The sequence below is a fragment of the Podarcis gaigeae genome, assembly GCF_964106915.1.
Source record: "Podarcis gaigeae genome assembly, chromosome: 16".
Lineage (NCBI taxonomy): Eukaryota > Metazoa > Chordata > Lepidosauria > Squamata > Lacertidae > Podarcis > Podarcis gaigeae.
This window is the reverse complement of record NC_139693.1, coordinates 16931662-16956940: the sequence shown is the minus strand read 5'-3', so window position 1 is coordinate 16956940 and position 25279 is coordinate 16931662. Positions and strand designations below refer to the sequence as shown.

The following is a 25279-nucleotide window of genomic DNA, read 5'->3' as shown; positions in this document are numbered from 1 at the left end:
AGATGGAGTCCAACAACATCTGGAGGGCCACAGGTTCCCTCATTTCCAATGGAGGCAGCCTTAGCTTCAGTCACTGGCATCCCTAGTTAAAGGAGGTTACACAGCAGGGCTGGGAATGATATCTCGAGAGAGGTCTCTGTGCAAGACTTCACAAGGCTAGGGAAGGCACAAAGGCCTGTGGCAGCACACACGTTTTGGTGTGCAGGTTTGGCCTCCAGCATCTCCAGTTAATGGCTCCCACCTGGCTAGCCCAAAGCCAACCCAATGTTCCCCAGATGTTTTGAACCACAACTCCCATTTGCCCCAGCCACATGGGAGTTGTCCAAAACATTTGGTGAAGTTGGGCTAGGTAGCTTATAGGGCTGGTGTTTGAATGCCAAGATTCATTGAATGCAAAATATGAGCTGTTGGCTTCTTCAATATCTCTGCTTTCAGAGTGAGTTTCTAGCCCATATTGGGCACAAATATATATTTAAAATCTGAGAAACCAGATGAGGAATGTCAGTGTGTAGGAATTTACCTCCTTGCCCCACACCCTTCCAATAAGTAGCACAGCAGAACAAAGTTATGTGCTGCAATCATCATAAATCAAAAAATGGAATCATCCAAAGTAAGTGGCTACTATGCTTAAATCTGTTACTCAGTCAAAAGCCCAAATAGTTGGGGAACACTCCTTTTAAAAAAAATGTCAATATAGGGGTCACTTTAAAAGGCATTTCCCCATCTCTTGCAGGAACAATGCTGTTTTCAAGATGGGGTGTGCATCATGTGAAACAAAGTATGCTTCACTCCCACCCCTGCCGCGCCACGAAAGACTGTTCATGTATGTAGACTTGGTTGATTAAAATTCATGTTAATCTGCTAAAACCAGACTCCCCCAAATAAGCAAAATCTTGCAAATGCGCATAGACAGGGTGAATAATTCAGCTTTTGTTTGCCATTGCAAAAGGTGTGTTAAATAGTGTAGAGTGCAGATAAACATGGATCAGATTTCAATACTGAAGGCCCTCAGAAATCAGTAAGATGTTTACACGGAAAACCTTTATTCATAATTTTGGAATCTTACACCCTTGCCCGATGAGGCACTTTCTTCCTAGTGTCCTTCAGCCTGATCACTTCCCCCTCTTGTACGTTTACCTGCAGAAAGAGCATCGAAGTCTCTCTGACATGCCAGAGGGGTGCTTTATTTCACATGGCCCAGGGGCTCACTTTCCCCTGCAGGCAAGAGGGGAGTGGAGCAGAATTGAGAGCGCTGTCCACTTGAGGGTGTTGATGAGAGCCAGTAGCAAGAGGCTTCAGACTTCACAGAGCGAACTCCAAGCTGCAGATCTCTGGGCAGGGCGTCTTTCCATCAGCCCCAAACCCTCCGATGAGGTAGAGCTTGTCATTGCAGAGGCAGGTGCAGTGGCCAACTCTCTTCTGGCCCCGGTTGGAGCAAGAGAAGTGAAACCAGTTTGCTGGCGAAGACCCTGAGAGAAGAGACAAGCTCTGTGAGGTTCTTGGGAGAGGCTTCCTATCCCATCAACTCTAGCTGCTGGTTGGGTGCAAAAGAGGCTCATACCTGAACCTTCTGTGTGTAGAGAGATGGGATAGGCCAAGTTGTTTTGGTTAACAGTTGCGTCAGTTCCCCCTACATTTTATCTGAGGAGTACTTCTTCCTCATCGTAGCTTGCTAGGCATACAATTCCCTATTCAACAACCCTTGGGTAAGTGAAGAATTGCCATGGGGGGTGGGAGATGCTACATAGCTGGAGAATTTACATGCATGCTTCTAATAAGCGCCCCTAAGATTTGTCCCAGCTTCTGGCCAGAGAGATTCTTAGCACAAAGATGCCACTTACTTGTATCATGGATGTAAAGATCATTGCAAATGGTATCCCTGCCGGTCGATAAAGTCTCCCCACCAAAGATGACAGCAAAAGGCCCCACCACGGTGCAAGATTGGTGCCTCAGGCCTTTGGGACCCTGCCGGGATCCCTTTTCAGTGCTGACCAAGCGAGAGAGATTCTCTGTCAGCCCAGGAGCATGGACAGAATCAACCTGAGGGAGGGAAAGGGTGTGGCAGACTTTGAAAAGTACAGAGAGATGGAGGCTGTAGAGGTTTAAGCACTGCTAAATTCTTTTATTAGAATGTTGTGGATTAAAAATGCTTAATTTTATTGAGAGAATATGGATTGTTAAGCGGAGGGACTGGATTCCAATGGGGCAGGACGGTTGAATGGACGATGTTGAGGACAACAGGACAGGCTGAGAATGCCAAGAGCAGTAGGAGCTCAAGGGTAAAGCATGGGGAGAAGAGGGTCTGATGCAAAGGGGAGGAAGGTGGCACTCCAAGAGGCTCAATTTCACATCCTGATCTGAACCCAAAAGAGCACTTTCCACAGTACTAGCCATTTGGACCCTACGATTGGCAGGGGAGGCCTTGGTGGTGGTGCCTGGCAATCCCTGAAATCACTGGGTGGAAGTATTTTTTAACTGCAACTGCTTTTAGGATTATTTCTTTTAATACAGTGGAACCTTGGTTCTCGAACGGCTCAGTTGATGAACAAATTGGCTCAGGAATGCCGAAAACCCAGAAGTAAATGTTCCAGTTTGCGACCGTTTTTTGGAAGCTGAACATCCGACACGGCTTCCGCTTGAGTGCAGGAAGCTACTGCAGCCAATCGGAAGCCATGCCTTGGTTTTCGAATGTTTCGGACTTCCGGAATGGATTACGTTCGAGAACCAAGGTACCACTCACCCTGGCCACCTTCAGGAGGAAGGGAGGGGTGCAAATAATTAAATAAAATTGCACTGGTTTGGGGATTTGCAAGGATGAACATCAGAAGTTTGCTTATACTGAGACAATTCATCTTGCTCACCATTGTCAACACTGACTGGCAGAGGCTCTACAGGAGTTTTATCCCAGCCCTGCCTGGCAATGAATGTGGAACCTTCTTCAAGTAAAGTAGGTGCACTACCACTGAGCTACCGCCCACCTCCACATACACACGTGAGGGGATCTCGGCTTTCCTATTTCTGCAAGGCCACATCGTGCGCCCACCCCACTCACACTCACATGGATTTTGCTTTTCCCCCAGTGTCCAGCTATGTCAAAGTCAGCAGAGTCACGCCCTCCAAAGACCACCAGGTTGTAGCCACTGCTCTTCCCACTTGGGGTGGTTTCACGCAGCAGCATGGCAGAATGGCCAGCCCGGGAGGCGGTGCGCGATTCCTCTTCTTTGTACCTGGCAACGGGAGGAGAGAGGCAAAGGATGCTCTTTTAAAAATAATTTTTTAAAAAGTTATAAGTTTTCAACATAAAATACAATGAAAATCAAACTAATCTAGAAAAGAAAAATAGAGAAAAGCAAAAAGAAAGAAAGAAAGAAAGAAAGAAAGAAAGAAAGAAAGAAAGAACAAAAGGAAATTAGAATGCCCTCTATCAAGAACTCAAGGTGTGTACATGGTTCTCTCATTTAAACCCCACAACAAGCCTGTTGAGTGAGCTCAATGTCACCTAGTGAGCTTCATGGCTGAACTTTGGTCTCCCAGGACCAAGACTAACCACTATGCAACATTGGCTTTCCTATACCAGTGGTTGGACTCGCAACTCCCAGCAGCCATTGTGGCCAATGGTCAAAGATGGTGGGAGCTGGAGTCCAAGAACATCTGGAGGATCCCCTTTGCTTGGTAGATCTAACAGATGTTTACTTAAGTCTGGCCTGGACCATCTAAGATTGTAGGTGCAGCCACATAAAATAAGAAGAGCTTGCTGAATCAGGCCAGTGACCCATCTAGTCCAGCATCCTGTTCTCACAGTGGCCAACCAAATGCCTGTAGGAAACCTGCAAGCAGGATCTGAGCACAAGAGCCCTCTCCCCTCTGGAATTCAGAAGCATTGGTGCCTCTGACGTAGGAGGCAGAGCATAACCAACACGGCTAGTAGCCATTGCTAGCCTTCTCCATTTGTCCAACCTTCTTTTAAAGCCATTCTGTGTTCTGCAGTTTTAACTATGCGCTGTGTGAAGCACCGTATTTTTCGCTCTATAGGACGCACCTTGTTTTAGAGGGGGAGAAGAAGAAATAAAAATTCTCCCCCTCTCTGCTCAGAGCCCCTTCAGCGAAGCGGCAGGAGAAACGGAGCCCCTTCCATTTCTCCTCCCGCTTCGCTGAAGGGGCGCTGCGCGGCTCTCCCTCTCTGCTGAAGCCAGGAGAGTCTTGCTCTCCTGGCTTCAACAAAAGGAACCCAAAGCCTTCGGAGTGCAGCGCAAGTTCCCGCTGCACTCCGGAGGCTTCAGGCGGCTATCCCTGAAGCCTCCGGAGCGCGGAGGGAGCGCTCCCTCTGCGCTTCGGAGGCTTCACGTTGCTATCACTGAAGCCAAGGAGCCTGCATTCGCTCCATAGGATGCACACACATTTCCCCTTAATTTTTGGAATTAATACAGTACTTTTGAAGAATACAGTACTTTCGAAGAATATGGTACTTTCTTTCATCTGCTCTGACACTTCCAACATTCAGCTTCTCTAGCTGCCCATGTGTTCCAGTGTTATGAGAGAAGGTGAAAAACCTTTGTAGGACTGAAGTCCTTGCAAGCAGCTCGGTATTCTGGGCAAGGTCTTACCAGTAGGTCTTGCTGGCAGGGTTGAGATGCAACGTGAAGATGCTGGCATAGCGCCGCTGAGTTCGCAGCCCGCCCTCGCGGCCCACCACCCGTGCCTCATGGTCCGTGAGCTTAGTGCAAGTGTGGCTGCTGAGCCCTACGGGGGCCTGGTTGGAGGGCCCCGCAGCCCAGCGTTCCCACTGTCCCCGTTCGGCATCAAAGCAGCACACGTCAGAGACCCGGCGGGAGCCGTCCCAGCCTCCCACCACGCACAGGAAGCGATCAGACAGGACCACAGCTTCGTGGTGGCTCCGACGGTGCTCGCATTCGGGAGCCATCCTTTTGACCGTCTGGAGTGAGGGGTCGAAGGCCACCACATCCCCAAGGGGCGGCTCCTGGGTCTCCTGCGACTTCAGGCCCCCGAAGATGAGGAGCTTGCCCTGCACCACATTGCACGAGTGGAATGCACGGCCGAGGAGGTCACTGCACACCACTGGCCTCCACTCCCAGCTGTGGCCGGTGGCTGCCATACCAGGTTTGACCTGCAGGGGGCAAAGCAAGAAGGGTCAAGGGACAAGGTGGTGGACAATCCAAAGAGGGATTTATTTATTCATCTTAATGAACTGCAAATAGCCATGTTGGAACAAACCTAAAATAATACAAGTAAACAATTTTTTCTTGCAGGAAAGAGGAGAGATGTGGAGATTACCAACAATAAAAAATAGAGACAGGTCTTATCGTTAGATGCAACAACACTCCTTCATAAACTGGCTCTCATATCACCTCTGTCCCCTCTGTGCCAGGCTAAACTTACCCAACTCCCTCAACTTCCCTGGGAAGGGGGATTGATTGTTAAAACCACTCTAGCAACTGTAGCTCTAAGAGGGGGAAGAGGGGCTTCCTAACAGCTCCCAGCACCCTTAACAAACTACAGGTCCCAGAATCCTTCAGTGTATGCTATGACTGTTTAAAGAAGTATCATAGTGCTTTAAATGCATGGCCGAACTGACTCCAGGAATGTGCTCTAATACACCATATGTAAATAGACCACTTCACTTAAACAATGAACTGAACTGAAAATCTACCCTTACGATATACAAACAAGCATATGCATCCTCACCCCTGACACGCTCTTCCTACCCCTCCAAAAACTAAAATAAGAATAAACATTTTCTTTTGTACTTGGGTTTAAAAAGCCCCTGCACCACTGAGCCTAAAATGAAAATCAATGTCCCTTTCCCTGGCTGCCCCCACCAAGCTCAGGTCATTTTACCAAGGCATGCCCAAAGGCAAGAGCAGGAACAACAAGCATGTTATACCAGGAACAGGTTAAGAAAGGGTGCCCTTCCTCTGGTAAATAGGAAGGGTGGAAACATTCGTGCAAGGAGTTTGGTGCAATTAATTTTGTTTTGTTTTAAAAAACAACAACAAAAAACGCATCCTGTCCTACTCCAAAATTACGTTCCTCCTCTTCATATGGTAGCTGTCAGATCACAAACTCCAAGGCTTGTCCCCTCCCCGACCCCCAGACCCCGCCGGCAAAAAGAAAAAGCTTATTGTGCACATGCTCACAAACACCCCTGAGCACACTGCCAGGGTGTTTTCCAGTTGTGCTGGATAAATGTCCCTCCCCATTCCCCCCAAAAAACCTCTCAAACCAGATTTGTGTGTGCATGCAGGAATGGCTGTGTCATCAATCTCAGAAACAGTCATTTGGGCCTACCTTAAAAGAAGAAGCCTCTGCAGAGCAGAAAGCCTGGTTGCCTAGCAATGGGCAGTCCCTAGCAACCCCATCATGTGTCTTGGCAACCGATTCTGTGGCTTACAGGAAAAGGCAGGCCCTGCCAGAAAGCATTTGCTGAGTGTGGTAAAGTCAGCAGGAGCATTAATAATCCGGGTGTGTGTGCTTGTTTTACGGCCAGCATAGGGGCGTCACGAGGAATCTGGAAAGAATTGGGATTTGCCGAGGAACAATAACCATTGATGGCAAAAATGATGAGCTGGGGGTGACAGGGGGGAATTGGAGGTAGTGGTATTCATTTGTTTTCAAAAAAGTTGGAACCACGAGCTGTAGTTGTGCTCACTAGAGCTGCCAGACCTCTGGGATTGACATGAAGTATTCAGATTTGCCTGACCCCCTCCAGGTGGCAGGGGTAGGGCTTGAATCTCCAGGTGGACGAGAGTGCCTTAAAAAAACAAAACTCAAAAGCAAAATTAAGAATACTGTAAGTATTCTTCAGCCTGCAAATTATTGCATAGAGTCTTGGGGGTGGGGTCTGCCCTTCTCTGCACCACTTTCCCCTCTCCCAATTAACCTCCACCTCTGAAAATTATTGCATAGACTCTGAGAGGATGAGGGTTTGCCCTTCTCTGCACCCACCTCCCCTCTCCCAATTCACCTCCATCTCCAGGGAGGTGGTAGGGAGCACAGAAGAAGACTCACCAGGGGCCATCCCTAGACCTCAGGTTTGAGGCCTGAAAACTCAGGATCTGGGATGCTCCTGACCTGGCAACCTTCAAGTTTACATTCCTGTTTTCTGTACACACTCACTGCATTCCTAGTGTGGGATTTTTAACCCATGTTCACACAATGCTGTCTAAAATGTGCATGTATCCTGTACAGAGCTGGATTAAGCCCTTTAGAGGACCTAAGCACTGAAAAGTTTATGGTCCCTCCTCCACCATATGTAATTCAAAATAAAAACGATACTAACCTGTAACATATAATTTTATTTTTCAAAACTTACATGTCTGCTGAAATGTACATGCATGGGATCTGATTCCCTCTTATTATTTCGATCAACGTTTGTAGGATGCCCCTATCGTTTAGGTGGGGATAAGTAATAAGAGAACAGAAAAATGGGGGAATAGTGTGGGGTGGAGTGTAAGGAAAACTAACAAAGCTGTGTTTCTCCCCATAATGGCTGTTTTGATGCTTTAAAAAAATCTGTGTCAAATTCTTTCAAAAAAATATCTCATTTCTGTGTGTGTGTGTGTGTCTCTGTGTGTGTCCCTGCTTTGCTGGTGCCCTAAATACATGCATAGTCTGCCTATTGGACAATCCAGCACTGATCCTATAAAGGAAAAGGGACCCCTGACCATTAGGTCCAGTCGTGACTCTGGGGTTGCGGTGCTCATCTCGCTTTATTGGCCGAGGGAGCCAGCATACAGCTTCCGTGTCATGTGGCCAGCATGACTAAGCTGCTTCTGGCGAACCAGAGCAGCACATGGAAACGCCGTTTACCTTCCCGCCGGAGCGGTATCTATTTATCTACTTTGACGTGCTTTCGAACTGCTAGGTTGGCAGGAGCAGGGACTGAGCAACGGGAGCTCAACCCATCGAGGGATTCGGACCCTGTGTTTTAAATGGGTCCTTGACAAAATTCTCCCTGAAATTTATTTATTTGTTATCAAAGAGGGTTGCTATTCCTATGCAATCCAGAGTCACTCTTTTTCTCTGCCTTCAACAGATACATGGCAGGCAGAAATTCAACAGGTACATCCCCCCTACCCCCACCCCACATAGGGGTGTGGTTATATGGAGAAAACTGTAGAGTTTCTGTTTCCTATGGAAGGGGATCAGAACAGAGCAGCCCCCCACCCTGAAGCACCAGGAAGGAGAATCCAGTGGACTGTTGACAGTACACAGAATGATTGTTTGCAGTCGCTTTGTAAGGTTTTGCTCCGTTCCTCCTGTCCCAGTGACCTCCAGCCTCTCCCCAGCTCTCTGTGGCCTGCTCAGGTCAGAACTGGTTTCAGAGCAGAAAGCGGTCGTGCCATACCTGTTTGCCTGACCACTTTCCCTGTATAATAATAACATCCCCCCCCTCCCAAAAGTATGAACACCGCCCTGCCAAGCCTGACTAAACCTTGAGAGCAGAGAGAGAGGTCAGGCTGATCTGAGCATCCACATGCGAGGAAGGAGTTTCTCACTCCTCGTCTCCAAATAGTTTGGCACGTCTCTTCCAAAAGGTAAGGCTTGGCCTTCAGGAATTCAGTGTGGGTGGGAATGGGTGCTGTTCACAGCTTTGGACCGCAATCGCCAATGGTATGTTTCCCATGTATTTCTGATGGGGCTCCTGTGCCATTAACTGGTGCATGACAGGCTGATGAATATTTTTCCAGCCGCTTTATCTCCACACAGAAACATTCTGCCTGCCCTGCAGTGTTGTTGTCGTAAAGGCACAGAAGCCCCACTAGAAAAAGAAAGTTGGCAACCATAGCAAAACGTACACTCCAGCTTAGGCGAAGCTCTTCCCCAGCTGTGACCCACCATTTGAAGATGTGTGGGGACAGGGATGGGCTGCAGAGGGGTTGCTGGGTGCGGAAAGACTCGGGTGCAAGCCCATGGCACAACACCACACTTGCTAATTTTATACATGGTACCTCGGGTGGTACCTCAAACTGTTCTTAACCTGAAGCACCACTTTAGCTAATGGTGCCTCCTGCTTCTGCCGCGCCTCCGGAGCACGATTTCTGTTCTCATCCTGAAGCAAAGTTCTTAACTTGAGGTAATATTTTTGGGTTAGTGGAGTCTGTAACCTGAAGCGTATGTAACCCAAGGTACCACTGTATGTGCTTTCTGCCTGGGCAAATTAAGATGTTGGGTGACTGTGGTCTTACCGGCATTGCGCTAAACTGCCCTGTGTGAGCATATTTTATATACAAAAGTTTCTGAAAGCAGCAGGAAATCTGAAGCTCAGTGCAAAAGACCCAGGGCATGGGTCCCACCCCACCCCCTGCTTTGATTCATCCTCCCACCCCATTTCTGATGCAGGTATTGTTGCCGTTGAAAGTCCTACCCTGCGGCCTCATCTCACCTTCCAGAATCATGGAGTTCTCCAAACTTCCAAAGATTGGGGATGCAGAGAAGGAGAGTGAGATGGGATTTGTGCATGGTGTCTCTGGACCAGGTAGGTTCTCTGGCACTTGGAGAAACTTAATAATACCCTCCAACAACCAAAGTGGAAAATAGGAGCAAATGAGTTTACTCTGCAATGAATAACCCAATTTTGCCCTTTGTGTAGCAAGGCATGTTAGTAAACCAAACTGAACATAACACTTCCTTCTTCTTTTTTTTAAAGTTTGAACAGTCTGTTAATCAACATTTAAAACCTCTGGATTGTGCTAACAACAAACAAGGATAGGGAACCTGTGGTCCTCTAAGATTTTTTTATTGGACTCCCATTCTCAGTATCCCCCTCTCTTGGCTTCTAACACTTTCTGCAACATTTGTGGTTAAAATAACTGGTAGTTTTGAAAGAGGTGGGGCTGGGATTGGAAGGGAAAGTCTGCTTCTGTCTGCACTGCTAGAGTCAAGATGGCCTGTTCTGCACAAGGTTGCTTTCCCCCTGGGAAAGGAGCAGGACCATAGCTTTGCTGGGGGAAATGGAGTGCTCCTGGATCCAACATTGCCATTGGAGGCTCAGGTCACCTCAGTGGTCAGGAGTGGTTAGGAGTGTTTAAAGGTAAAGGTAAAGGTACCCCTGCCCGTAAGGGCCAGTCTTGCCAAACTCTGGGGTTGGTGCACATTAGGAGTGTTTAGGGAAGCTTTTAATGTTTGACGCATTACTGTATTTTAATATTTTGTTGGAAGCCGCCCAGAGTGGCTGGGGAAGCCCAGCCAGATGTGCAGGGTATAAATAATAATATATTATTATTATTATTATTATTATTATTATTATTATTACTACTACTACTACTACTACTACTACTACTATCATGAGTGCCTCTTTCCAGCTCCTTTTGGAGAATAATGACTTGGCCACTGTTCTCCATGCTCTCTTAGCTTCCAGACTGGTTTACTGCACAGGGCTTACGTGGAGAACTGAAACGCTGAGATTTGTTTGTATCGTGGTTTGCAAGCCCAGTTATCTGCACATGTGTAGCTGTGGTTCAAATTAAGGCAAATACGGAGGGCCGGCACTAGCTGGAGAAGCAAGGAAGCAAGCTTGTGATCGAAGGTGGGGTGACTCTCTCTTTCCCTCTCCCCACTGCCAGTGGTGATTGCCTGCAAGATGGCTGGGGCTGCCATGTATGAGCTGGTGCGCGTCGGACACTTTGAGCTGGTGGGCGAAATAATCCGTCTGGAGGGTGATTTGGCTACCATCCAAGTCTATGAGGAGACCTGTATCTTTCTGGAAAGGGTGAAGATGATGCCTCCTCCAGCTTTTTAGGCTCCTTGTCTCCTTTGTCTCCCTTCCTCTCCCCTGAGTCTACCTGCTCCCTTTACCTCCCTCCCTTCCTCCCTCCACAGTCCCTTTTGAGACTTGCTTTTCCATCTCTCAACCACCTTTGGGCCACGCCTTCCTAAGACGCAACTGTCCTGTGTTCCTGGTTGCAAGGAACACCTCTGACCTTTGACTTCTACAAGGCTTTTCGTAGTTCAACGGATTTACAAATTCTGTCGGGGTTGTTCTCCATGCTGCCTTTTAAACTACAACTGGGCCCGTCCCTATGCTGCCCCACCTTTTCCTCCCTTAAATCTGGAGGTTCCCTGTGCTTGGAGAATCCAAACAGGAATGCTACATCAATTTAGGAGGAAGAAAATGTAGGATAGCAGTAGATGGAGGGGAACGCCACATGGTCGAGGGGGAATCAAAGGAGGCATGTGGGGTTCACAAACCACCTTCAGCCAAGGTACAGAAGGGCCCATTGCACCAATCATTGGACTCAGCTACATTAGTTTTTTTTTTTTTTAAGCGTTTCAAATGCATTATAACACTATGACACCAGATGGCGCTGTAGAGTCCAGTCCTTCTGCAATGTGATTTCTCATTATGAGTTTTACACTGTGTTTTCCTGAAACAATTTTTTTTTTATGTTTCTGGATCCAACCATTGTTTCTACTTGTTGTTAATCCCCGCCCCCCAGACACAATCACGTGTATGTATTGAACTCACTATATATATATGAGGTATGGGAGCTGCAGAAATTTGAAAGAGGAGATATAACCAAATAATGTTTAGCACACATAAACAGCCAGCCATTGCTCTAACAGTGTTGTGGGGACTCTGATTACATTTCAAAAAAGTAATGACTCCATTGTGGGGCGGTCACAAGGCACAAGTGAAGACTGTCCTTGGAAGTATTAAGAGCACGAGAAAGGCCTGCTGGATCCGGCCAGTGGCCTATCTGGTACAACATCCTGCTCTCACCGTGGCCAGCCAGAGGCCCCAATGGGAAACCACCAAGCAGGCTTGGAACACACAGGTTCTAGTATTATAAGAGAGAAATAAATTTTATTCTCTGCCTGCTTTCTCCATGCCATTCAGAATTTTACAAATTCGCATCATGTCGCCTCTTACCTTTCCAAAAGGCAAAGTTCGTAGCAGTACCTGTGCAAAGGTAGACGACAACATTGGAGTATCTATTTCAGGCTGGGAAGGAACCCCATTGCTCCCCCCCTTCTGCCCTTTCCTTGCTCTCTGTTATCCAAGTCTTTTTCCTGAGTAACTGCTACAGCGGGTGTTTGCGTGGGGGATCCCGTGCTGAGGACTGGGAAGCCGCTCTCGGTGGAGCTTGGCCCAGGCATCATGGGGTCCATCTTTGACGGGATCCAGCGGCCCCTGAAAGACATCACAGAGCTCACCAAGAGCATCTACATCCCCCGGGGCATCAACATCTCGGCTTTGTCCAAGGACCTGAAATGGGAGTTCAGTCCCAGTCCAAACATCCGGGTAAGAGACACGCTATTGGTTTTGGGACGCAACAAGGCTCTGGGCCATAGGGATGAGTTATGAAACCAAGGGGGCAGTGGCCCCAGAAAGTTTGGGGAACCACTGGGCCTTAAGGTGAGCTTCTTGGCTGAGTGAATAATGGAAGCTGGATCTCTTCTACCCTAATCCAACTTTCTGTCTACTCCATTCTGCTGGCTTGCAATAGGAACATAGGAAACTGTCTTAAATTGAATCAGGCCATTGGTTCATCTAGCTCAGTCTGTATTTCCTGGCAGTAGCTCTCCAGGCTTTCAGACATGGGGGGGTGGGACTCTCCCAGCCCTAATGTGGAAATGCTGGGAACTGAACCCAGGTGCTTTTGTAAACGTTTGATTTACAGGCTGATGGCCAGAAATTTAATAATGAAAAGGTGCAAGATTGTGTGTGTGTGTGTGTGTGTGTGTGTGTCAGTCACTAAGGAAAAAACCTATGCCAACACCAAGGCTGAGGTTCAAAGAAGAACCAGAGAACTAAAAAACACCTGGTGGATAAAAAAAGCTCAAGAGATCCAGCACTTAGCTGACACTCATGATGCACAGAGTTTCTTTAAAGCCACAAAGAACATCTATGGGCCAATAAATCATGGCATATGCCCCCTATGCTCAGCAGACAGTATCACACTTCTAAAAGATAAAGAAGTTATTTCACTGCGCTGGAAAGAACATTACCAACATCTCCTTAACCACAACTCCCCCGTAGCTGCTGAGGTCCTCTCACAAATTCCGCAAAAACAAGTTAGAGATGAGCTTGCAGTATCTCCAAATCTGGGAGAGTTGTGTACAGCTATTAACCAAATGAAAAACAACAAAGCCAGTGTACCTGATGGGATACCTGCCGAAATCTTCAAAGTGGGCAGAATTGAACTTACACAACAACTTCACAAGCTCATCGAAAAAATCTGGGAAAGAGAAGAAATCCCAGCAGACTTTAGGGGTGCCAAAATTATCAATCTCTTTAAAAAAGTTGACAGAACTGATTGTGGAAACTATCGAGGCATAGTTGCGGCCGGCAAAATTCTTGCAAGGATCTTAGCAAACCGTCTCGTAACAATATCCGAGGTGACCCTTCCTGAATCCCAAAATGGTTTTTAGCCTTCTAGGGGGATAGTGGACATGATTTTATGGAAGACAATCTTACTCAGCTACGAGTGATCGCCAAAGAAGAAGTGTGTGTGTGTGTGTGTGTGAATCAATTAAGATTTGCCGCAATCTTCATAATAGTAGACTAACATTTACTGCAGAATCATAGAACTGTAGAGTTGGAATGGACCCAAAGTGTCAACTAAACCAGCCCCCTGCAATACAGGAATCATGTTGTGATTGTATTGTGTTATATGTCCATGCAATGGAATGTAAATTTTATAACGTGTAAATCTTTTTATAACATTTTAGATAGGGGCATTGCATTCATTGGCCAGTATGCTGGAAAGTTAACTCCTTATGAAGGCTTTGGGCAGTGGACGCTCCCTGTGTGTTCTCCTTTATATCTTCTCAAATAAAAGGCTAGAAACCCACTTTAAAAAGAAGATGAAGAATCAGACATCCAGAAAAGTGGCTTCAAATCCTTAGTGGGACAGTTCTCCATAGGCATTCCTACGGCAACATGGCTGTTGATTTCAGCAGGTGTTTCTCACACATTTCAAAGCCAGTTTTCACACTCATGAGGACTAGGTTTGCTTTAAATACAAAGGCAAATGAAAGCTAAGACTCTCAGGATGCTGAACTGTACAGCCATTTCCCCCTTATGTGACTTCTCTGTGCTTGTATGAACTCTCACAGAACACATCCAGCCCCTGTCTTGGGTCTGCTTTTATGTTGAGATCCTGTTGTGCTTCTTAACCATTTCTGCTGCTCTCCCTTCTATGTTTTTAGGTTGGGAGCCATGTAACTGGCGGTGATATTTACGGAACAGTGCGCGAAAACTCCCTCATCAAGCATATGATCATGGTGCCCCCCAGGTGCCGGGGCACAGTCACCCACGTTGCCCCAGCTGGGCAGTATGATACTTCGGTAGGTAGTGTTGTATGTGTGCTTCTTCTATGCAGATTTATTCGACTAATTGGCCAAAACTTGTGCATTAAATTGACTGGGAGTTCTGTAATGGGTCGACACTGTTACTTTTTAGCCATACAATGCAGACGTTGACATTTTTCTAGCCTTCCCTTTTAATAGTGATGATGTAAAGGTAAAGAACCCCTGGACAGTTATGTCCAGTCAAAGGCGACTATGAGGTTGCGGCACTCATCTCGCTTTCAGGCCAAGGGAGCTGGTGTTTGTCCATAGACAGCTTTCCAGGTCATGTGGCCAGCATGACTAAACCACTCCTGGCCCAATGGAACACCGTGACGGAAAGCAGAGTGCACAGAAACGCTGTTTACCTTCCTGCCGCAGTGGTGCCTATTTATCTACTTGCACTGGTGTGCTTTCGAACAGCTAAGTTGGTAGGAGCTGGGAAGGAGCAACGAGAGCTCACTCTGTTGCGAGGATTTGAACCACAATCCTTCCAAGTGGCAGGCCCAAGAGGCTCAGTGGTTTAGGCCACAGCGCCACCAGTGTCCCATAGTGATGATAATAGCAGCAGCAACAATATAGAGCATTTATGTAGCCTTTTAGAGCATCCAATGCACGTCACATTAGCTCAGGAATCATTCAAACAGCTCTGTAAGGTGGTAGGCCGTTGTCATTCTTATTATTCCCACGTTGTAGAATGGGAGGTGGAAATAGTGAATTTGGGCTGAAATGGAAGATTTTGAACAGCTAGCCTCTGGCAATTGCACCGTGGCCACTCTCACCCCTGTGCCTTTCCCCCTGAAGGATGTGGTGTTGGAACTCGACTTTGAGGGAGTGAAGGAGAAACTCACGATGGTGCAGGTGTGGCCCGTCCGGCAGATCCGTCCCGTGTCAGAGAAGCTCCCGGCCAATCATCCGCTGCTGACTGGCCAGAGGGTTCTGGACGCCCTCTTCCCGTAAGCCAGGGGTGGAGAAAACCTCTTTCAGCCTGAGGGCCACACTCACATTCATCTTTCAGGGGCCACATGCCAGTAATGGGCAGGGCCAGAGGGAAAGAGGATCCTGATTCTCACTGCAATTATATCTTCCACCAGATGTCAAACAATTTTGGAGGCTGGGCGGGCTGGGCTGCAGAACCTTTCCCTCCCCGCCCCCCCCATTATCCTCTCCCCCCACTTCTTCCCATAGGTGTGTCCAAGGTGGGACCACAGCCATCCCAGGTGCCTTTGGCTGTGGCAAGACAGTCATCTCCCAGTCGCTGTCCAAGTATTCCAACAGCGATGTCATCATTTACGTGGGCTGCGGCGAGCGGGGCAATGAGATGTCTGAAGTGCTGAGGGACTTTCCCGAGGTGAGATCAGTGGAGTGGGCAGGGCTTTGTGCTGTGGGCGGAGCCATCCTGGTCCTTTGCTCCCAATTCCTTATTCCTTAAGGTAAACATAGCATTATTGTGCACTGCCCCAATCTCTAGCTCTCCCCACCCCACCCCACAAACTCTTCCCTAAACCACCACCACCTGCCCTTCCTCTGTCCTGTAATCACTTTGCTTCCTCTCTCAGCTTACGATGGAAGTGGACGGCAAGACGGAGACGATCATGAAGCGCACCTCGCTCGTCGCCAACACGTCCAACATGCCTGTGGCTGCACGAGAAGCCTCCATTTACACAGGTGAGGCTGCCCTTCTCTCACCCTGTTTTAGGCAAATGTATAAAAATGGCTCTCTGGCATCTGAATAATCCCACAGTTAGTTCCATACGTCAGCCTTCTCCATGAATGCTCCCCAGCTGCAAGGAGTGGCGTCAGCCCGGCCACTCTCTGTTGGAGACAGGATGCTGGGCTGGGTGAATCTTTGGTACCCTACAACAGCTTAGGCAAAACTGAAAATGCCATCCCCACCTCCTCCTTCTTCTCCACAGCAGCAAGATCCACACTCTAAGGAATGGGATGCGTGCTGCTGCCTCCCACCTTCCCACCGCTGCCATGTGGTGGGCAGGCAGCACACAGAGGTGTGCGGCCCACTCCTCAGAGCCCGGATCTGCCACTGCGGGGGGGGGGGGGAGCCTACCACCTGTGGCATTTTCCTCACCTCACCTGAGCCGAGATCATCTTGTGATCTCAACCTCTTCCCTGTATTTGGGGTAGGGAAGAGATGTTTTCTCACGCTATATTTTTGGAAGATTTATTGTCTTCCCGGCTCTTCTGCTTGAGACACTTGCTCCTCAGAGGGATCTTCTCCCACCCACAATGCCTCTCTCTCTCTCTCTCTCTTTCTTTCTTTCTCTTTTCTGTTTACCCCACCCCATCCAGGGATCACACTCTCAGAGTACTTCCGTGACATGGGCTACCATGTAAGCATGATGGCCGACTCCACTTCCCGCTGGGCAGAGGCACTCCGTGAGATCTCTGGGCGTTTGGCTGAAATGCCTGCAGGTAACGCTCTTTTTGTTTTTCGAGACTTCCCTCATTTCCCAAGTCTAGGGGATTTATATAGGGTGAGCATGGGACAAGCGATCCTGCCCCCCCCCCGACTCTTGTTTATTTATTTGATTTTCTGTAGAATTTATGTACCTCACTCTTCAGCCAAAAAGTCTCCACGTTCAGCTTACAGACAGTCAGTTTAAAGACTGTCCCTGCCCACAGGCTTGCAGTCTTAATAAAAACATGACACACAAGGGACAGGGAGACACCAAAAACATTACAATGAAGGGTGCCTTCCTGCCTGATGTCCGTGGGCAGGGAGTTCCAAAGTGTGTAAGTGCTTCCATACACACACACACACAAATGCAGAACAAGTATTAAGTGGTAGCTGGAACAGTGCCAGTTCAGTATAGAATTCTGGAATTGGAAGGGACCCCAAGGGCCATCTAGTCCAACCCCCTGCAATGCAGGAATCACAACCGCATTATATGTCTTTAGTCACCAGGTGAAAATGTTCCTCTTCAACCAGGCCTTGGGCTGATTAATATTCTACGGCATTCTTAAATGTGTTTGTGGCTGTGGGGGTTATTGTTTCGTTTTAGCTATTTATTTTGTGATTTTATCTGGTATCTTTATCTTGTGAACTGTCCTGAGACCTTCGGATGAAGGGTGGTATATCCATTTTACTACTACTACTACAGAATTCCTAACATCCATCTAGCCTCTGTTTAAAAACCTCCAGTGAAGGAGAGTATCACTTTCTGAGGGAGTCCATTCCACTGTCCAACAGCTCTTGCTGTCAGAAAGTTCTTCCTAATGTTTAGTTGGAATCTCCTTTATTGTAAATTGATTCCACTGATTTGGGTCCTACCCTCTGGGGCAGCAGAAAAAAAGCTTGCTCTCTCTTCCTTGAAAAAGCCCTACAGGTATTTGAAGATGGCTAGTCTATCACCTGAAAGGGCCACAGAGCCTAGGGGCTTGCCGATCAAAAGGTCGGCGGTTCAAATCCCTGTGACGGGGTGAGCTCCCGTTGTTCGGTCCCAGCTCCTGCCAACCTAGCAGCTCGAAAGCACGTCAAAGTGCAAGTAGATAAATAGGTACTGCTCCAGCGGGAAGGTAAATGGCGTTTCCGTGCACTGCTCTGGTTCGCCAGAAGCAGCTTAGTCATGCTGGCCACATGACCCAGAAGCTGTACGCCGGCTCCTTCAGCCAGTAAAGCGAGATGAGCACTGCAACCCCAGAATCATTCGCGACTGGACCTAGCAGTCAGCGGTACCTTTACCTTTACCTTTTAGCCTATCACCTCCCAGGCTAAACACCTCAACTCCTTCAACCATTGCCCATAAGGCTTGGTTTCCAGGCCCTTGATCATCTTGATCCCCCTCCTTTGCACCCTGACATCAGGCAGTCACCTTCAACGTAATCTTTTCAGCTCCTCCCTGTCCCTTATCCTTTGTGCGCCATTTTTTTCTTAGATTGTAAACCTGGACACCATAATTATTATTATTAGTAGTAGTAGTAGTATACTGTCTGTCATCTGGAGATCACAGGGTGGTTCACAACATAAAAATACAAAATGTGATGGCCACCACTTTGGACAGCTTTGAAAGGGAATTAGGCAAAATCCACGGAGGATAACCATGGTTACTGGCGATCCTGGCTCTGTGCTATCTGAATCCAGGCTGCTGTGGAACAAGAGCAAAAGAGTGCTGTTGTGCTCAGCTCCTGCTCGTGAGAACTGGTGATGGGCTGCTGACCTTGTAGGACTCTTCTTACGTTTACATTCTTAAATTCCAGACAGCGGGTACCCGGCCTACTTGGGTGCCCGCCTGGCTTCCTTCTATGAACGGGCTGGGCGTGTGAAGTGCTTGGGGAGTCCAGAGCGGGAAGGGAGCGTCAGCATTGTTGGAGCGTAAGTTTCACCACCTCGGTGCCTTACCAAGGGTGTGGTTGGAGAGAAGTGAAGCAGGGGACTCCTAAACCCGGTTAAAGATCTGTGAGTGGATAAACCGATTGCCTTTCAAGCAATTAATTGATATCATTTACTTATTTCAACACCTCTCTAAAGGTGCTTAATGTCGGTGACAGACAAGTTTCTATTGAGTAAGAGAACTCTGGGTGGTTGTTTTTTAAAGATAGCACCCATTATCTAAAATCCAAAACAAGGAAAAGAGATAAGCCATCTTCCTTCCTTGCACTTCCTTGAATTTTGCGTCACGTAATTTCTGGTCTTTATAAAGCTCTAGGTGTGTGGATGGTGTTATATTAAAAATAATATCAACGTTCTTCACTGCAGTAAATTTTATTTTGTGAGTTTAGCACAGCCCCGTGTCAGCCTGGTGGCCTCTGATATTTTGGGCTAAAGTGTCCATCAGCCCCAATCGTCAAATCCATTCATTTTGATGGCTTTCTCCACCCTAGTGCCCTTCAGAAGTTTGGGACTACATCTCCCACTAGCCCTCAGCCAACATGGCCCTTTTGGACTCCAACACCCATCAGCCCCAGCCAACACAGCCATTTTGCACTCCACCTCCCATCAGCTCTAAGCACGCATGGTCATATTGGACCACAACTCCCATCAGCCCCAGGGGCAGTATTAGAGCAGATGCTCAGTGTTCCTAAGGTCCCAGGTTCAGTGTCCAGTCCTGCTTTCTTGTTTTAAAAAGACCTCTCTGTGGACTCACACCTGGCGTGTGCTTGGCCACAGCTTGCCAGCTTGCAGTGGGATCAGATCCTTGACTGAGCTCTTGCTGGGAGTTTCATCTCACCTTTCCCATTGACTCCTAGGGTCTCCCCTCCTGGCGGTGACTTCTCTGACCCAGTCACCTCAGCAACGCTGGGGATCGTCCAGGTGAGTCTCCCTCCTAGAGTGTTGCCAGCTACTTCATGCTACCTGGCATGGTCCTGCTAACTCCTCACCTCCCTTCTGGTCCTAATAATTCCAGGTCTTCTGGGGGCTGGACAAGAAACTAGCTCAGCGAAAGCACTTCCCATCAGTGAACTGGCTGATCAGTTACAGCAAATACATGCGGGCATTAGATGAACACTATGAGAGGCACTACCCGGAGTTCGTCTCCCTGCGTACTAAGGCCAAGGAGATCCTGCAAGAGGAGGAAGATCTGGCAGAGATTGTCCAGCTGGTTGGAAAGGTGAGGAGGAGAACAGAAGGGTGTCTGCAGAGGGAGGAGAGAAAAATCATTACTCATCAATTCGTTTCTGTTCCTTTAAAAATCTTCATTTGCCTCATTATCGCTTCAGTGGGATGGTATTTGTGCCATCACAAATTTTTCACCATTCCAGTTTGTTGAGACCAGGGGCCTTGCATTGCCTGTAACTCTGGCACTGTAGCTCTGTGCCTTGAAAGGATTAGAGGAACCTGATTTTGCAGTTCATTTTGAAAAGTCACAGTGATGCGAGTGCAAGCGGTATTTCAAAATCTATTGTTAACTCAAATCCTGGGGCATTGGAACTCTGCAATTGGCCATACTCAAGTCACCCAGACTGCTAAATTAGACATCTTACAGGGTTGTTGTAAGTATTCCTGATATAAAATATGTGAAGTGGTCAAAACACCCCAAAATGGCTACAAAGCCCTGGAATCTGTTTCCAATCGCAGCAGGGCTTAAGCCTAGATCACTGACTGTGCACAGTGTGCCTTGCATTGCCGCACTTCCCTGTTGGGGAGAAATGAAGCTGGGTGGAGAATGTGGGATTATGCAAAGAATGCCTGGAAGAAAAGGTGTAATTTCCAGGCAGGTTTGAACCTCAGCACCTCTTCTTTTAAGCACCGAGTGTTTTGCTTGAGAGAGATGGCAGGCAGGGCTATTGAAGGTGCCTACATTCTGATTCTTCTCTTTCCCCAACCTTGCTCTTTTCCTGCTGCTGCTCCCCATTTATAACTATTGCTTTTGTCCAGGCGTCTCTTGCTGAAACGGACAAGATCACCCTGGAGGTGGCCAAACTGATCAAGGATGACTTCCTGCAGCAAAACGGCTACTCTTCTTATGACAGGTAACCCAACACCAGTTGACTCGATATTTGGACCTCTCTCTTTCACACAGCACTTTTGCCCAAGTTCTACTCTCCTCGTTTAGCTCTGCCAAGGTGTTGCTTTTCTGTAATTAGCTGAAAACAGAATTAAAGTGGAGTTCCAACACAACACTTCAATGCAGCACTATATTGTTCAGCAGGGATGAGGAGCCTGTGGCCCTCCAGATCATAGAACTGTAGAGCTGGAAGGGATTTCCAAGGGTCATCTAGTCCAACATCCAGCAATGCAGGAATCACAGCTAAAGAATCCCCAACAGATGGCCATTCAGGAAAGGAGAGCATCACTTTCCAAGGGAGTCCGTTCCACTGTCAAAGAGCTCTTACAATCAGGAAGTTCTTCCTAATGTTTAGTCGTAATTTCCTTTCTCATCATTTGAATCCATTGTTTTGGGTCTCCAGAGCAGGAGAAAACAAGCTTGCTTCATCTTCCATGTGACAGCCCTTCAGATATTTGCAGATGGCCATCATATTGTCTCTCAATCTTCTTTATTTTATTTAATTTTATTTATTTTATTTTATTTATATACCGCCCTATACCCGGAGGTCTCAGACCAGTTCACAGAAAAGATCACAATATATAAAATCAAAATAAGAACAATAATCCAATAGCCCCACCCCCCAAAAAACCCCCACATATTAAAAGGGCATAGGATGTCAATCAGATCAACCAAAGGCCTGGTTTAAAAAGGAACGTTTTTGCCGGGTGCCTAAAGGTGTATAATGAAGGTACTAGGCGAACTTCCCTGGGGAGAGCGTTCCACAGATGGGGAGCCACTGCAGAGAAGGCCCTGTTCTCGTGTTGCCACCCTCCGGACCTCTCAAGGAGGAGGCACACAAACGAGGGCCTCAGAAGATGATCTCAGAGTCCAGGTAGGTTCATATGGAAAGAGGCAGACCTTGAGGTATTCTCCACACTAAGATGTTGTTGGACTCCCATCAGCCGCAGCCATCATGCCCCTAAAGGTAAGGGGTGATCAGAGTTGCTACCCCACAACACCCAAAGGGCAAAAGGTTCCCTAGAGCTGTTGCACAGCAACTCCTTTCCAAGATTCTTCAGTGATGTATCGACACGGAAGTGAGTCTGATCAGCACAAAGCATTTCCAATGTTAATTACAAGTTTCCTGTCTGTACTATTTCCCATACTATTTCCTTGATTATTCATCCTTTCCACTTTTCTGTAGCAAAATAAATGTACCTTTTCTTATTTGACAGGCATAATGGTATGCAGGTGATAGGTTTGGGGAGGAACTCCCTACATATTGACATCAGGCAGGTGCTTTTTGACATCTGCTAAAACATTTTTTGTTTAGACAAGCCTATCCAGAAAGTTGAAGTTGATGTGAGTTTAAGTCTATTGTTTTAATTTTTCAAAAGTCTTAAATTATTGCCAATTTTGCATATTGATAACTTTGTCCTTCTATCTTTTTTGTAAACCACTTTGAGAGTTGTTGTTTTTCACAGTCAAGCAATGTACAAATTTTATGAAACAAATAACTAAGGAGGGTGCCTTCCACAAAGCACCCCAGTAAAAAAAAAATTCAAGATGTTCCACAGCACCTGCACTCAGATTTATTCGCTCACCACTGAGCGTGTATTAAAGTACTTCAAAGTGCCTCTCAATTCCAGGTTCTGCCCTTTCTACAAGACAGTAGGAATGCTCCAGAACATGATTGGCTTCTATGAGTTGGCCCGCCACGCAGTAGAGTCCACTGCTCAGTCCGAGCACAAAATCACCTGGGCTGTCATCCGCGAGAACCTTGGGGAGATCATGTACAAGCTGAGCTCCATGAAGTTCAAGGTGAGGCTGGGCCGTCTACCTTCAGTTTAACTAGCTGATTGCAGCTTCCCTTTTATTTCTACCTGCCTCCATCCTAGCAGAGGAAGTTTTAGGGTGGTGCAACCTGTGCAGTCATACTGGGTGCTGTGCTGCAGGGGGCACCAAAACAGTGCTTTAGAACTGGGTGTGAGAAGTGGGGGGGGGGGGAGAGATTTTAGTGTCACATAGGACACTGTTGAAATTTGAGAGCCCACCCAGAGATGGAAATAAGAAAAAGTCCCTACCAGAGAGGAATGGCAAACCAAGCTGTTGGACTGTGCCGAAATGGCAGAGCTGACTGGAAGACTCAGGAACCTAGAGGACAAAAACTTTATAAAAGAACAGGGGGGAATTATAAGTTATTTAGGAGACCACTGTAAGCAGATGGAAACTTTGACAGGATTTTGATTCAATTTGTACCATGGACAATATGGATTTATATAATATTTAGAGTATGGAAGAATATGCAGTTGTAAATGTTTAAAACAGGAGGCCATGGAGTGGGTGGGGAGAAGTCACAAGAGTCGGAGTAATCTCTGTATATGGATATATATTTGGATCTTTACAACTTTGTATTTGTAAAATCAAATAAAAATAATTTCTTTAAAAAAAGAAAAAGAAATTTGAAAACCCAAAGTCTGCCACTGGTCCTAGTAGCTCTTTTCTCTTCTCTTCTCTTCTCTTCTCTTCTCTTCTCTTCTCTTCTCTTTTCTCCTTCAATGTGTCTTCAGCCTGCCATTCATAAATCATGGTTTGTCTCTTTATCCAGGATCCAGCGAAGGACGGAGAGGCAAATATCAAAGCTTACTACGCCCAGCTTAGCGAGGAAATGCAGAATGCCTTCCGCAACTTGGAAGACTAAAAAGGAGGACTTGGAGTACTCAAAATTTTGAGTGATTTGCAGCAGGACTTTTCACATTTCAGGGTGGTGGCGATGTAACAGCTCCAATTAAGAACTCATTGCTAAGAGCTCATTTTTTCATGTCAAATAGGGGGCTGGGGGCTGACACCATCACAGTTTGTAACCAGCCACGTGTGGCTGTTTGGTAGCAGTTGTAATATTGGAAGCAAAGGAGTCAGGTGCAAACCTTTGGATTTGTTTGTAAGTTTTTAATTTGCATAGCTTGAATAAATTTGAGTATGTGGTTTATCCATCTATACTTCTGCGTAACTCATTATATGAAAACATTAACAAAAAAAACCTTATCGATGGCGTGGTCAGATGAGGTGGGATATGACTGGTTAAACTGTGTGCTCTGCTCAATTCCTAAATCAATCCCACTGTCAGAGCTTTGCAGACCCTGAATCCTATTGAGGAATGTTTAATTGAGAACAAGGAATGTTAGCACTCCCAAAATGACAAAAATCAGGTGAGCTATCAGAAGAGAGAGCAAGAATAAGTACTTAAACAGCAGCTTGTCCTTTTACAATTCCCAGGGAGGGATGGGTGGGGCAAGGCATTTGGAATAGCTTTCCCCCCACCCGGCCCCGATGTCTCTCCCCATAACAATACCTGCCACCAGCATTTTGTAGTGCACCCTGCATGAAAGTAAATGTGCCACAAGTAGACGGCTTAGAAATCTAGCAGCTGGTCCCCTTGTTTCTTGCCATTTGGGCCCCTTTTCCTTCTTTTTATCTTTGCTCCCACACTCCCTTCACGCTTAGGGGTAAAGAGGGGGGCAGCTGGTTCTGGGTTAGGCCAAGTATTTTCTTTTCCCTGCTAACCCTTTCTCACCTCTCTTACACTCCATGTTGTTGTTTAGTCGTTTAGTTGTGCCTGACTCTTTGTGACCCCATAGACCAGAGCACGCCAGGCACTCCTGTCTTCCACTGCCTCCCGCAGTTTGGTCAAACTCATGTTAGTAGCTTCGAGAACACTGTCCAGCCATCTCGTCCTCTGCCGTCCCCTTCTCCTTGTGCCCTCCATCTTTCCCAACATCAGGGCCTTTTCCAGGGAGTCTTCTCTTCTCATGAGGTGGCCAAAGTATTCGAGCCTCAGCTTCAGGATCTGTCCTTCCAGTGAGCACTCAGGGCTGATTTCCTTCAGAATGGAGAGGTTTGATCTTCTTGCAGTCCATGGGACTCTCAAAAGTCTCCTCCAGCATCATAATTCAAAAGCATCAATTCTTCGGCGATCGGCCTTCTTTATGGTCCAGCTCTCACTTCCACACACACTTATAACCATATGTGAAACCAGGGATACCCATATCTGTTTATTTTACGTATTGATTGATCATATTTGTATCCCAGTGTTATCTCCAAGGAGTGCAAGGTGGCATATATGATTCTCTTCCTCCCCATTTTAGCCACACAACAACCCTGCAAGGTAGGTTAAGCTGTGAAGGCAGTGACCAAGGTCACCAGTGAGTTTCATGGCTGAGCAGGGATTTGAACTCTAGTCTCTCCTGGGTCCTAGTCTGACGACCAACCATCACACCACTCCATTCATTCATTCATTCATTCATTCATTCACTTCTCACAGATGTGGCTGCTCGCTGGCTGCATCTCTGCATGATTTACTGCTCTGGCTGTCTCCTCCTACAGCAAAATGATCTGTCCATGGCAGAGGCTGCCTGCTGTGTCCTGTGCATTTCTCTTTTCCGTCAGAACGGGGACTTGAGCAGAGGCTCAACTGTAGGATTCCACTGAGCGTGGGTGGCTTGTATACACCCTACATTTCATTT

At 47.1% G+C, this 25279-nt stretch overlaps 2 protein-coding genes across 13 annotated transcripts; one reads left to right on the top strand and one right to left on the bottom strand.

The window, feature by feature from the left end:
- Positions 1-1019: 1019 nt before the first annotated feature.
- On the bottom strand, positions 1020-11959 carry KLHDC9 (kelch domain containing 9). Of its 6 annotated transcripts, none has more exons than XM_083716594.1 (5): positions 11891-11959; positions 4605-5125; positions 3059-3227; positions 1842-2040; positions 1020-1469 (listed from the first exon to the last, which is right to left on the bottom strand). In XM_083716594.1, the coding sequence occupies exons 1-5, from the start codon at positions 11942-11944 to the stop codon at positions 1303-1305; spliced, it is 1110 nt and encodes a 369-aa protein (XP_083572720.1). In that variant the 5' UTR covers positions 11945-11959; the 3' UTR covers positions 1020-1302. The 6 variants fall into 6 exon arrangements, with proteins under 6 accessions (XP_083572720.1, XP_083572722.1, XP_083572721.1 ...); XM_083716596.1 differs by lacking the exon at positions 11891-11959 and adding an exon at positions 6307-6397; XM_083716595.1 differs by lacking the exon at positions 11891-11959 and adding an exon at positions 6242-6288.
- On the top strand, positions 6348-23751 carry LOC310833792 (V-type proton ATPase catalytic subunit A-like). Of its 7 annotated transcripts, none has more exons than XM_083716589.1 (16): positions 6348-6450; positions 8421-8555; positions 9361-9496; positions 10584-10712; positions 12048-12262; positions 14173-14310; positions 15115-15266; positions 15499-15661; positions 15870-15978; positions 16618-16740; positions 18526-18640; positions 19516-19579; positions 19674-19877; positions 20645-20739; positions 22406-22577; positions 23365-23751. In XM_083716589.1, exons 3-16 carry the CDS (start codon positions 9415-9417, stop codon positions 23455-23457), a joined length of 1854 nt encoding a protein of 617 aa, XP_083572715.1. In that variant the 5' UTR covers positions 6348-6450; positions 8421-8555; positions 9361-9414; the 3' UTR covers positions 23458-23751. The 7 variants fall into 7 exon arrangements, with proteins under 7 accessions (XP_083572715.1, XP_083572712.1, XP_083572717.1 ...); XM_083716591.1 differs by having other exon boundaries at positions 6366-6447; XM_083716590.1 differs by having other exon boundaries at positions 6372-6455.
- The last annotated feature ends 1528 nt before the right edge of the window (positions 23752-25279 follow it).

Coding starts and splice junctions, on each gene's coding strand:
- LOC310833792 (XM_083716586.1), top strand. CDS start 6,379: ATGTGTCTTGGCAACCGATTCTGTGGCTTACAGGAAAAGGCAGGCCCT. Junction 15,267..15,498: donor GTTCTGGACGCCCTCTTCCC/GTAAGCCAGGGG, acceptor TTCTTCCCATAG/GTGTGTCCAAGGTGGGACCA. Junction 20,740..22,405: donor GGCTACTCTTCTTATGACAG/GTAACCCAACAC, acceptor TCTCAATTCCAG/GTTCTGCCCTTTCTACAAGA.
- KLHDC9 (XM_083716593.1), bottom strand. CDS start 5,959: ATGTTTCCACCCTTCCTATTTACCAGAGGAAGGGCACCCTTTCTTAAC. Junction 5,126..5,902: donor CCTTTCTTAACCTGTTCCTG/GTATAACATGCT, acceptor TGCCCCCTGCAG/GTCAAACCTGGTATGGCAGC. Junction 1,470..1,841: donor TCTTTACATCCATGATACAA/GTAAGTGGCATC, acceptor CTCTTCTCTCAG/GGTCTTCGCCAGCAAACTGG.